Source organism: Peromyscus californicus, unplaced genomic scaffold, assembly GCF_007827085.1.
Source record: "Peromyscus californicus insignis strain IS unplaced genomic scaffold, ASM782708v3 Scaffold_4__1_contigs__length_199733344, whole genome shotgun sequence".
NCBI lineage: Eukaryota > Metazoa > Chordata > Mammalia > Rodentia > Cricetidae > Peromyscus > Peromyscus californicus.
The window spans coordinates 22,089,726-22,103,336 of NW_026294562.1; the positions used below are offsets into that span (position 1 = coordinate 22,089,726).

General features: G+C 43.3%; 1 protein-coding gene across 1 annotated transcript in view; it reads left to right on the forward strand.

The window, feature by feature from the left end:
• Positions 1-13,611, forward strand: part of Sorbs1 (sorbin and SH3 domain containing 1) — a 258,428-nt gene that overhangs the window by 172,957 nt on the left and 71,860 nt on the right. Inside the window, exons 12-16 of the mRNA XM_052761714.1 lie at positions 1,209-1,256; positions 1,369-1,498; positions 3,824-3,938; positions 9,336-9,419; positions 13,076-13,141. Coding sequence (XP_052617674.1) covers positions 1,209-1,256; positions 1,369-1,498; positions 3,824-3,938; positions 9,336-9,419; positions 13,076-13,141 — 443 coding nt within the window. The remainder of the gene's footprint in view (positions 1-1,208; positions 1,257-1,368; positions 1,499-3,823; positions 3,939-9,335; positions 9,420-13,075; positions 13,142-13,611) is intronic.

A 13,611-nucleotide genomic window follows, 5' to 3' on the forward strand; every position in this document is an offset into this window, starting at 1 on the left:
CAGTATTCAACATAATAGTAATGTTAGCTTTGTTTACATTTCATAGAGCTTTCTGAACTTTTTTGCTCTGATACTTAATTTACCTGGAAACAAGGGCTTGATTAACACTGTCATCAACACAGCACATCAAATCCCTTGACTTGATTTTGCTGCTTAGGTCATGTGCTTTGCTGAAAGAGTGTTGTGGATCTTAAGGGATGGGACTGGGTCTTCATTCTAGATACATGTACCCTAAATTCAGGTGAGCAAGATATTAGACTCAGGCACTCCAGAGAAGAAATGTTGAGGAAGGATTATCATGGATGTTTTAGCTTGTACTAGGACAGTTCTGTTCCGGTGAATGGGCTTGTGATCTGATTTTTTACTTTAAAAAATACACTCTCCCCATGTGGGGTTCAGATCTTTTCTTGGTTATTTCAGAGCCCAGTATTCAGTTTATCTAGGGGTGTGTACACACACACCTGCAGAGCCCATCACACACCACAGAAATTCATGTGAATTTGCGTTGTTGTAGACTCAGTTTAGATGCTCACCCCAAGCAATACCTTCATGGAGCAGTACCCTGAACGGTATCTTCACAGAGCAGACCTTACATCAGCCATGGCAGTGTTGGGTCCTGAGAAATCTACTCACCGAGCAAAGCCGAGGTGTCATCAGAACAGATTATGATGAGGGTTTTCTTGAACTCTTTTCTTAGCTGTACAACCTCTTGGCCAGTTGTGTTGTCTGAAGAACATATAAAACAGGTCAATGCTACAATGAGGAGCTAGCAACCACGTTCTCTGGACCTCTTTTTCCTATCCAGTAGCAGCCATGAGCCTTGGAAAGAGGTCATGGCACTCAACAGATAAGACCCGAGACTGAGCATTGGGTGGCCAGATCCATCTCAGCCCCCTACTTCCCACTCAGAGCGATACAGAACCCTGCATTCCATCTTTGATGGTGGGCCTTCTCCTTGTGAGGAGTCTTGTCTCTGTACATTTCCTGGTTTCCCGGAAGCAGTTTCTGGCGGACCATGTTGGATCCGATGGACTCTTGCAAGCCTCACTGCTCTGCAGTGTGTAGTCTGTGTGATGTAGCCCCAGGCTTGAGTCCCCTCCCTGCTGGGTCCCTGGTGTGGCTGGATATCACACGGGACTGTGGAAGTGTGCACCCTGGATCTCTCACTTGAGTCTCTTCCCCCTGACTTTTTCTTTTTTCTTCACTAGATGATGACTCTGATCTGCACTCTCCTCGATACTCCTTTTCTGAAGACAGTAAGTGACTGAAGCCCCTGCTTCTGGGGAGGAAGGGAGGGTGGTGGAAGAGACATCTTCAGGTTTAGTTTTCATTTGAGTCTAAAGTATTTTTCATGTACTTTCTCTCCAGCAAAGTCTCCCCTTTCTGTGCCTCGTTCAAAAAGTGAGATGAACTACATTGACGGGGAGAAAGTAGTGAAGAGGTCAGCCACACTCCCCCTCCCAGCCCGCTCATCTTCACTTAAGTCCAGCCCAGAGAGGTAAGTGGTCCCTTAGATGCTCACCCGTGCCTCCCCAGAATCTGTATCCCAGGAGCCTTTGTTAGGAACAAGAATCCTGCGCTGTCACCTGTCAGCAGTGACTTATTCTGAGTCTCCATATCCTTATCTGTGAACTAAGGGTAAAAATAGCATGACTCCTCCATGAGAGTGTTGCAAAGATAAAATAAGTGATTGCACTTGACCTTCCTGTTAGGGCCTGGCTCCTAGTATGAGCATAATTACTGCTGCCTATAATTATGATAACCTTTTATCTAGTCATGAAAAAAAGTTCGTGGTATTAGGTATTGAGCGCAGAGCCTTCTTAAATGCTAGCAAGTGCTCTCCTACAGAGCTTCTCCTCAGTCCTCCTTTTTTTCACTTTTTATTTTGAGACAGTGTCTCAATAAGTCCAGGCTGACCTTGAACTTGCCCTGTAGCCCAAGCAGTGCTTGAACTGTCAACCCTCCTATCTCAGTCTATAAGTAGTTGGGATTACAGGCCTGCACCACCAGGCTCTATTATAAGAAAATTCTTAAATTGGAACTAACGTCATTTACATAAACATAGTAAAGACTATAATCCTAAACACAGCTATATTCCATAATGTCTACTTACTGATAAAACATGTATTATTGAGACAAATGTCCTATGGAGTAATCATTTCTTGTCACCTGGACAGGTGTCCAATGTGTCCTCTGACCCCAGTTTCTGCCAATTTTCACAAACTAAAAGGTCTGTGCAGATGCAACACTATTTTTTCTTAAATTCACATCCATTTTCTGCCTCTAGCTCCACAGGCAAGTGGATGGCTGTTTTAAAAGCCCACGTGTGCCTAACACATCTACCTGATGAATCTGATAATGACTATAAAAGAAAGCCTGGATAGACCCAGAAATTCTTTGTAGGTGTATTCCTTAAGCACCTACTACTGGGTACATTCTGTGCGTATTGAATTAGACTTTACAGACGAATACATAAATCATTGTCCTACCTTTCAGAAGTTTTTACCTGTTCATAAAAAGCAAAATACACAGTGCAAAATGCAGTAATGTTCCTGCATAAAAAGTTGGCAGACAATTTCCAAAGATTCACGTATGCTTTGAAACCCCATCTCTGCACGTCAGACTGAAAATTGGGACCAGGGCTGACAAGAGTGCTCAACAGGTACAGGGGCATGGCACCAGTGCTTGGCCTGAGTCTGATCTCTGGAAACCACAGCAAGATGGAAGGAGAGAGAACTGACTTCACAATTGTTCTTTGACTTACACATGTATACCATGGCATGTGTGCATGAATACACACACACCATACACACAGTCTTAGTTAGGGATACTGTGGCTGGGATGAAACATTATGACCAAAACTTCTTGCAGGAGGAAAGGCTTTATTTCACTCATAGTTCCATATAAGCGTTCATCATCACAAGCAGGACAGGAGGAACTCATGCAGGGCAGGAACCTGGAGGCAGGAGCTGATGCAGAGGCCATGGAGGGGTGCTGCTTACTGGCTTGCTCCTCATGGCTTGCTCAGCCTGCTTTCTTATAGAACCCAGGATCACCAGCCCAAGGATGGCACCACCCACAATTGATGGCTCTCCTCCATCAATTGTTAATTAAGAAAATGCCCTACAGCTGGATCTTATGGAGGCATTTTCTCAACTGAGGTTCCCTTCTTTCAGATAACTCCAGCTTGTATCGAATTGACATAAAATTAGCCAACAGGTAGACAGATAATAAATTTAAAAAAACAACAACAAAATTTTGACACAAGCTGAGATTAGTGTGTAGTAAATTGAGATGCAAAGTAGGAAAGAGCACAGGGCACACAGCTGGTGTTTACTGAGGGCCGCTGTGGACCTGGCACACTGCTACAGTGGTCGCCACCTTCTAGTTAGATAAGCTCATGCTCCATGAGTTTGTAAAGTACTGTGATCACCTGGGTGGCAAGGGTTTGAACCACAGTCTGGCATCTTGAGGACCTGTATTGTGCTTTGCATAAATTGTGTGGGAGTTCAGGCATGTTTGGGGAATGTTAGAGTCTGAAGAGGAGAGCCAGGTCAGAGACTTTCCAGGACAAGTCTCGATGCCCCTGCCATCTCCACCTCCCTGTGCTAGGTTTTGGGCACCTCATGCCCCTTGTAAAGCCAGGATGGAGATTTAATTGGGTTGTTTGGAGAAGCAAACCTAGTGCAGCTAAATTGCTAACCCTGGTTCCAGTTTTATGCCTTGGATATAAAAATTCTTTGATTAAGACGACAGCCAACCAGGTTCAGACTGTGTGGGAAGCTGGTGCCGTTTTCATGAAAACAGGATTTTCTTTCTGCAGAAACGACTGGGAGCCCCCAGATAAGAAAGTGGATACAAGAAAATACCGAGCAGAGCCCAAAAGCATTTACGAGTATCAGCCGGGCAAGTCTTCCGTTCTGACCAGTGAGAAGATGGTAATGTGGCTCTGAGCGTCCTTTTGTTTTCTCTGCCCACGTCATCTAGTTTGGATGCATCGTGCAGTTGGAGCATAGTCTTGCCCCACTTGAGATAGGCTTGTTTGTTTAGAACAGTGAAAATATGGAAGTCTTTTCGCCCCCTGCACTTCCGCAGGTCTTCATGAAATGAGTCCCGAGTCTGCCTTTAAACTTAACTGTTTCTTTAATTTTTATTTTGTTTTGTTTTCGTGGCTCTGTTGTTCCATTTGTGCATGGTTTATGGTTTTAACTCATTTTAATTTCTACTAACAAAGATTGATCTTCTGGTTTTTTAGGAAAAAAACTATGTTACTTTGTCAGGCGTATTGATTAAAGTTTTTTCTTTTTTGTAGGTAACTTTGCTTTGAAATGGATAGACTTGACAGAAATGACCAGTCTAGCATTAAAGTCATTCAAAGATAAATAACCAGTAGAATGTTGTAACTTGGGGTAAAGCCCTAGGCTGTTAGTTTTGTGTTTTAGGTCTTCCGTGTTTGATTGGCACTTCTAAAATCAGTCTGACTTCTTGTCCCTTATGCACATTCACATCTCTAGAAAGTTGAGTGGGAAAACTGTGTGGAAATTCCAGGCCAGTGTGGAAAAGTAGCCACTTCTGTGAAATAGGAAGGCTTTACAAGTTGATTAGTTCCATATCTGCCAATCATACTTCCTTTCATTCACCCTTCATTAGAAAAAGCTGGTTCAGATTTCGGTAAATGGCTAAAGAGATTCTCCAGAGCTGCATCAGCATCGCAGCCCTCGGGCTGGACAGCAGGATGGAGAGGTTACGCTGGCCATTGTTTTCATTAAGAGCTGTTAGCCTGCTGTTCTACATGTTTTTAAGGGGTAATTGATTTGACTTTTACTGAAATGAAAATGTGATATCTTTATAAGTGCTGGACTAATTTTAATTAGGGAAAAGGTCACAGCAGTTCACAGAAATGCTTTTAGAGTTGTCTGTCATTCCTTAGTGTTTGCTGGGCACCACAAGTATTTTAAGCAGAAAGCAAGAGACAAGATGAATGACTTCCTTCTGGTTCCCTGCTTCTTTGGGGGTTCTCTGTCTGCAGGAAGTACTCCATACCTAATAAATGCACATGGCAACCTTTAACCCAAGGGTTCCTGGAAAGAAAGCCACACTCTTTAGTAATAAGCCTGCTGGCTTCCATTATGCATTAATACAGTCAAGTGACTTCAGGGATTCTGAAGGCCTTTGGGTGCTTTTATTTGGGCAATGGCCATTCATAGATTGTCCTAGCTTTTACTGAAGGCACACCCTTTTTCTTAATTTTGTCTTTGTTTCTACTTCTTTCCCTTGGTCTTAGTAATTTTACCTCTATTCAGAACTAGGAAAACCACGTTATTTTGTTTTCCTCTTTGGTACCACAGTTCTTGGGATCACTGGCATTATTTTACAAATGCTGGGAAGTTCCCCACAGTGCCCCATGGAGGACCCTCTAGGGAGTGATGGAGACTGTCCACAAGGACAGCAAAACACCATCTGGTGTTTTGGTACAGGCACTCCTCCATGATGTTCCAGGCCTGAGGCCCATCCATAGCAGCATGTGGGCACCTGCCCAACAGTTTGATTCAGTGCCCTTTACCCCAGTTAGCTCTGTCCTTCCAAAGAGAAGTTGTTGATTTTAGAGAGGAATTTCAGTTGAATCTTAATTTTTTGACAGTGGTTGAATTGGTCCATTATGTTTGATCTTTTTTTAATCCTGCTATTTTTATCACGTGAACAGAAAAGCTGCTATGTGGATTTCTATGTGAGCCTTGCCTTTTGGTATTAAGTATCTGGCTGGCTAGGATTGGAGTATTACCCTCATTCATATACTTTTTAAAAAGAACTAAAGAATCATTTCATTAACTATTAAGTGTGTAAACTGGTGGAGAGGCAGAGAGAGTCTGCATTAGATTTTATTTTAGTTTGCTCTGTCTCTTCATGAAGAGAGAAAAAAATAACTGCTTTTTCTTTCATTTGAGTTGCTCACAGCTGCTTAATTCTGCCAGTTCAAGGAATAGGCCCAGACACAGCCAACTGTTACCATCAGGAAGAATGTTAATGGGCTGTGGGAGCGCCTCTTGCCTTGGAGCATGTTCACACTCCCTCAGACCCATGAAACACTATTACCTTCCAAATCCACGGGTGACTCTCAGTCTTGATGACCACCTGTTCACCTATTTGGCATATTCACAAAGGTCTAAATACTTCTTGCCTCCCTATCAAAGTATAAGTCAACCTTTTCTCCGTGGCCTTGGACTTAGAGATGTATTGGTTGGTCCCTGCTTTGTCAAGAATGTCTAGACTTTACTCCTTTATACTTTTTTTCTGAAGTCTCCTATAGGACAGGAGCTTCATTTAGCCAATATATAGAAAGAAACAATTTTTTCGTGCCAAGCTTTGGATTAGATGTTGGAGTTCTTCTCTGTAGATGTGTGGCAGCAAGGACAGACATTGAGATAGTAATGACAGGCACAGAGTGATCGTGGAAGTGTGAACAAGGGGATTTGCCCAGCGCTGGCTCTTCCTCACTCCCTTGTCACTTGAGTTCCTTCCCTGACACTTCAAGCTAGCTCCTAGCCCTGTTTCAGGTTGCTGTCATCTGCACTCTGGTTCAGAGGCTGAGTGGGAATATAGTGTAGTTTGCAGAGTGCTGGCTAGACCGGCCATTGAAGATCTGAGCTCTGGGTTCCAGTCCTGACTCGGCTGTATGCCTTCAGGCAAGACAATTAACTTTCTTGAATTTCGAGGTTTTCATTTGTGAGTAGAAATATTATCTAGCCCTCCAAACCTGGTGGTATGGCAGGTGATAGTACCAAGATGGGTAATGTGTGCCTAAGAACCGCCAAAACTGTAAAGCATGATGCAAGTGAACACACCATGTTCAGATGATTTACTTAATTGAAATTTGAAGCTGGTCTTTGGTTCCTATTCAAGCAATAACATTGTCTTTGAGGAGATGGCATTTTCCTGGCAAGCTACTTGCCCTTTCCATGGATTTTATCAAGCTGGAAAGAGAGCAGCCCACAGCAGGGAAGACCAGAGCCTGGCATTGGGCAAGTGCCATGGCTATGGGAACAGGGCTCCTCTGCTTCCAGAAGGGCGTTCACTGTTGGTCTCTTCCTTGATTGGATGTACTGTTCATTTACACCTGGCAAGCTAATGCAGGCATGAGTGCTGTTGGCAGTACCTTCTAACCTTTGTGTCTGGGCAGCTTGAAGAACCCAGGCTTTGGACCCAAGGTATTTAACATAACCTGTTCTTTACTCACCATTAACCCTGGCAGTCAACTGTTCGCAAACAGCGTTCACGAATAAAATGAGTTAATTCTTTCAGGGCTGTAAATATCACAACTCTTAGGCAGCTTCCCAAAAGAGTCGGTATGTTAGTACATTTTATTTAAAAAAGCAAAAACAAAAACAAAAAACTAACCTATTCCCAGGGAACAGTTTATAAATAGTTTTTGTAAAAATAACAGATACGAAGTAGGTTTCATGAAAATCCATCATTCTGGATTGTAGAATGCCCCAGTGCTTAAGCCACCATTCTCAAATGGTTTTGTCTTTGTAGGCATTGTGCTTCATTTCACCAAATAGAGGCAGGAGCTGGGCTGGGGAGGTGGCTCAGAGGGTAAAGTGCCGGAGGACCCGAGTTCAGGTCCCAGGAAAAGTCGAAGAACCAGGCGTGGTGGCTCGTGCTTACCGCCCCAGCACTGGAGAGGCGGAGCCAGGCAGATCCCTTAGGATCTGCTGGCCAGCCAGCCTGGCTCGATTGGCCAGCCCTAAGCCAGTGAGAGCCCCTGGTTCAGCAAACAAGGTAACTGACCCCTGAGGAACAGCATCTAAAGTTATCCTCTAATATCTAATAATACATACATGTGCATAGATATGTAAACACACCTGTACACACATGTGGACGGACACATACACACACAAGCACTGTTAATGGGCAGGCCTTCTTCAAGATGGAAACTTTAGAGGAAGCTGATTTAGATGCCCGAGGATGGAGTTCAGCACATATCAAATATATTCAAATCATATTTCAGTTAAAGAAAGTCTCTTCCACCTGTAACAGCAAGAATGAACGAATGATTTAGATGTTTCCAGGGTTCTTGGAGGAAGGGCTTGGTGAACGTCACTAAGACAGTTTCCAGACTTCTCTGCAAGCAGCAAAGGGCCCTACAGCAGTGTCGGTGTGTCTAGGGAGGACTATTCTGGAGTGTAGCAGCGCTGAAGACCTGTAGGTGGGGCTGGCAGCAAGTTCTCCTGTGCCATCTTCTTTGTGGCCAGGAGGCAGCTAAGTGTCTTGTATGGAATCTCCACCCTCAGAAGAAACCTCGAACATCAAAACACTTCTGCCTCATATGAGTATAACTCCTTCTGTTAGAAAACTTGATTTGATTTCTCATCATCCGTTTTTAGTGTTTTCCAAAAGTAGTTGATATTCCCTTGATAAAGCGTCAGAACTTTAATACATATTTGATGAAATATAAAAGCACAGAATCAAATTATCAATCTATGTGACACTTGTTAGTGTAATGTAAAGTGAGGAATCTAACTTTGGAACGCACGTAACCCGGAAGTTTTCTCCCCCCTGTTCTGTTCTCTGTCTTGTCCAGCCTTCCTGTCACTTAATTTTTTTCTCAATCCTTTAACATTTATTAGAAACCAGAGGATATTCTGTCTGTACTCATTCCCCACGGATGCTTGTTTAAAATGTTTCTCACTCGTGTCTTCTATTTTGACTTACATCATTTTTCACTTTGCCGTGTATGACACATGGTATCTCACCTGTTCCTGTGCCATTAGAGATGCAGTATTAACCAATTGGCTTTTCTAAAGTGTCATTATTTGCTTTTGTTTTTGAAAGCCTTAAAGCAGCCTTGCAAATAAGTACTAAAACTGTCCGAGCCCATAAAAACTGTTTGTTTGACTCTGACATAGATGTTTGATGTTTGGTGTGCTCACCAGTTTATATGCTCGAAGCTAATATTTTGTTACAAGAGGGGGGTTTCCTCTGCTCTAATGATGAAATGATTGAGGAACACTGTTCTGTCCGTATTTCGCTTTGTGGTGAAGAGTCGCAGTGTAGTGCCGAGTCCTCCATCTCCAGTCCATCTACCTCTGCTGCAGGACTGAAAATGAAGGCCTCACTGCTCCCTTCCTCAGTTTCCCTGTTTTTATGACCACATCCTCTCCCTCAGTTTCAGTGTCCTGTCTTTGCTGGTGTCAGTGACACTGGATGATCACTGCTGTTGAAGCGGGTGCTGTGTAACCCAGAGCCACTGCATCTCTACTGGCCTGTTCCTATGTAATCTTTTGCATAATGTTATCCTTCTCTTTCTTCCATCCCCCTGTCACCAACCCTTATAGAGTCGGGATATAAGCCCAGAAGAGATAGATTTAAAGAATGAACCTTGGTATAAATTCTTTTCGGAATTGGAGTTTGGGAAACCGGTAAGTGTGATAGCTTCAGTGGTTAACACCTTGTGAAATAATGCTGTTGGTGCATTGTTGCTGCTACAGAATCAGGTCTGTGTGAGGGATTCAGTAGTGGGAGCAGCTGTGATAGCTGTCCGCGGTTGGGTTGTCTCATCTTACTACAGCCTGTCGGCTTTCCCACAAGAAGGGACAGTAGGCTCTGGGATACACCTTCCTAGAACATCCAGAGAGCATGACCAAGGCATCACTTGTCCAAGGCAGATCTCCCTCTGCCACGCCCAACAAATATCACATCCCTGGTGGGTGGCATTTTTTTCTGCCATCCAGTCACTACTTTAACCAGTTGTTGAGGTATTCCGAAGACAGGCACAGCAATGCATCACTGAGAAGGCCAGCGTTCAAATCATGTTTTTAAAGCGGGCATGCGAGGCAAGTGTCTGAGCAGGCCAAAAAAAAAGTGTTTCTCTGTGCAGACACAATCCAATCCAGCCCGGTTAAAGGCAGCTTTTACGGAATGATTTCTCTGAGTTGTACTAGCATTTTCCAGGATTTGGAATGGAGGGTAGAATTCTAGAAACTTTAGTGTTTGGCAGCTTCCCTGAGGTATTTCTGAGTTGGCAGTGCAGACTGACTTAGGCCCGTAAGGAGGGAGTTCCTTAGTCCTGAGCCCAGATGTGTTTCAAGCATGAGGATAATCTAAACTTGTCCTTCTACTCAAGGGGATGGACTTTTAACCCTTAGTTACTTTGAATTCCCGATTATAACTGCAAAAAGAATTTATAGGTAGAAGAATTAAGCATAGAAAAATGAAACATTAGACATGTGCATGAGACTCTAAGCATTGCTTTTAGTCGTGGATGATCATTTTGTTTGCAGATAGGAACTGATTTTATAGTTCAGTAAACTGTTAAATTCTGTGCTGTGAATTTTCCATTAAGAAGACAAAGGGAAGTCAGGTTGTGCTTTGGAGTTGCTGATTCGGCTTGAAGGTGCTGAGCTTGAAAGTTCAGGTGTCTTCTGAGTTAGGAGTGCCCAGTTTCCTACAATCTACTTGTAGGAACAGGTATTCCCTTCTGGGCCTTCCTCCATGCAGCTCCCCTCAACACACACACACACACACACACACACACACACACACACACACACACACACACACACACACACACACCACCTATTATTGATGAAGAGCGCCACCTAGGGACAGTGGAGAGAAACCATCTAGCCCAACTGCACTTAGCTTTCCCCTCCTCAGAGCTGTGGCGCACAGTGCACAGCTCATTTCTTCTCCTTTCTCTCTCCTCTTTTCTGCTGTTCACCATTTGGACACTAAATTTAATGCACACAGTCATTTCCACTTGCAAAAACTGAACAGTATCCTAATCCTTTTCCTTAAAACCTGCTCAGTTTTTGAACGTATCGTTAGGTGTAGTCCCATCCAAAGCACTATGGTTGATGTACACAGCAGCGATGCCATACCGAACTCACAGAAAGTCAGAGATGTTTGATTTAATTTGCTTTCTCCAGAATCCATGCCAATGATTTTTGAAATCCCTTTCAGGATCTACAGATTGTTAGCCATCCCCTCATCTACCCAATAACTAAACTAGTTTAATCTGAAATATTACCTTTTTGCAAAAGTTAAGGAACTTTCTTTACTAAATTATTACTAGTAATGTGTTTTCTTGAATCTGTCATTGCAAACGATTGTGTTGATATTAGACAATAGTTCAACCCTAGCCTTTAGTAAACAGGTCCTGAGAATAACTTGATAAATTGACAGTTCTACCAAAAACTGTGGAATTTACCTCATGTAAACATGGAGGATACAGGCCATTTGTCAAGTAATACCTTCTCTTTTTAGGGGGGGAGGTGTTCCTTTTTGTGTTGCCTTAACTTTGGAAGACTTGCCAAAAGTACATGGGCCGTAATCCCCAGGAACCTCATTGAGAAAATATTTACATATGGGTTAGACGTCCCCAGGCGGGCTTGTTATCTAGTTGAACCAACGGAGTTGAGGATGGAATAGGAGAGTGAGAAATTTTCCTTCTCTCCCTATGGAATTGTAATGAAGCACAGAGTGGCCGGCTGTAATAAAGCCACGGAAGCTGGGGTGGAAGATGTGTTAGCCATTCACGAAAAAGAAGGTAGCCACCAACTCCCACGGGTCATCGTCTCTGCTTTGTTTTTGTCCTCACACCAACTTAGGACCATGGCTCCTGAGTAAAACCCACTAGAACTCCGGCACCGACAGTTGCTCAGCTGCTTTTTCTTCCCCAACCTCCTCTCTGAAAGCCACTCAAAAAGAAAACTGTAACGAGATCCTGATTGTTGACTTCAATAAGTTGCCACGAAATAACAAATAATTCAAGTCTCCAGGGGCCATTGGAGGGTGGGGTGATTTATTCAAAGCATATTTAATTTGGAGACACTTGCTTATAGAATTTTGTGACAAAGAAAGTCAGAAAGGTACAGAGCTAACGCATGTAAAAAGTCTACTTCCCAGATAACCATCGAGAGTATTAAGTACTAAGAATGAATGGTAGCTGCTTTATCACTGACTCTATCACGGAACTCACATCCATGGAGGGCCTGCTGCTGTCGGCAAACACAGCCAGAGTCAGTTTATTTTCTTTTGGAGAGGTATTACAGGGAACATGGGGACCTGCCTTTTATTCTCTTTACCCCTCCAATTTCTACAGAAATGGATTTGATTTCTATCCACAAACTCAAGACAGTGTTTCTCAGTGTCAAGCCCTTCGAAATGCTTCTGTAGAGTTCATTGACGTGAAACTTGTGTGCCATCTTAGGAGCTCTTAATGGTCTCCTGTTCCTGATCTCTGCAGAGGTCACAGCGTGGGAGAGTGTACACTTGAGAGTGTGCATAGACACAGTCAGGAAACCCCTTCTGTGAGAGGGGGTTAGAGTTAGAAGTTTCTGCAAGTTTGCATAGCTTTCATTCCACACACACTCTTGTTAAGCCGACAGCATTCTCCTGGCAGATTTCCATCTCTCTGATTCTCCATGAAGGGGCCAAGAGCAAGCAGAGTGACCCCTGATCTGCCGAGGAGGGTGGATGCACCTCTAGCGATAGCGTAATTACCAGACTCCACTTACTTACCAGTTAAGCGGCTGATATGAAATGGTCATGTGCACCGTTTGCACTCCCACTCTGGATGCCATTGAACCTCACTCTGGATGCTGTTTGTAAACCAGAGTCGCCTTTAGTTCAGGTCACCTTCCATTGGCCAGATCTGTACACTTACACATCTATTGACAGGAAATGATGATTTTATACAGTAGGTGAGACTATTTCAAAAATGTAAAAAATCTCCAGTGTCAGCCTTTGTTTGAAAAGAACATTAAGGAATTAGAGTTTCTAATTTGTTCAAATTTGTATTGACGCTTTTTTTTTTCCCCCTTTTGATTTGAAATTTCCGATATTGAGGATCTGGGTTGATGTACTCTTGAGACGTAGTTAAGTAGCCAGTGCTCTCCATCCCTCCTGGGGCAGACAGCTGTGTGTCCTCAGGCGGGTTCGGGTTCACCTTGCTTTGAGTTCACCTTTCTGTGTTGGTCCGGTCCCTAGTGCGCCCCTCTTTGTTTGAGCCCCCCCGTGTTTGTCTTTATGTCTTTATGCTCATTTCTCCATTTCCTCCTCTGCTTCCCGTCAGCCTCCCAAAAAGATATGGGACTATACTCCTGGAGACTGCTCTATCCTTCCTAGAGAGGATAGAAAGGTAATCCCGTGCCTCCTCCGCGGACTGTGTGCTAGACCTCTAGCTTTGGGTGCCGTGAGTGTGTTGTGGGTTTGTGTTCTTTTCTTAAATCTTTTTTTTTTTTTTTAAACTTAGTAGCTTGTTTGGCCTGGTGATGAAACTATTTAACAAAGTCTGTGAGATATATACTAATGTTTAGAGGTTTTTTGTTTTGTTTTTTGGTTTTTTTTTTTAAAAAAAAACAAACAACACTTGTCACAGTCACTATACTCTGACACAGAGGAAGCAGGTCCTTCCTCACAGGTAGGTTTTTTGTGGCATTTGTAGTTCTCATTCAAAGTAGAACAGATGTCTAAGGCCCTGAGACTCAGGATTTCACTGAACCTGCCTAATGTTGCTCTCTCTGTTTTCACGTCTTTAGACTAACTTCTAGTGAGCTCTTGTGATTGAGTCGGGCCTTTGTGACCCTATTACAATATGACTCTTAAGAA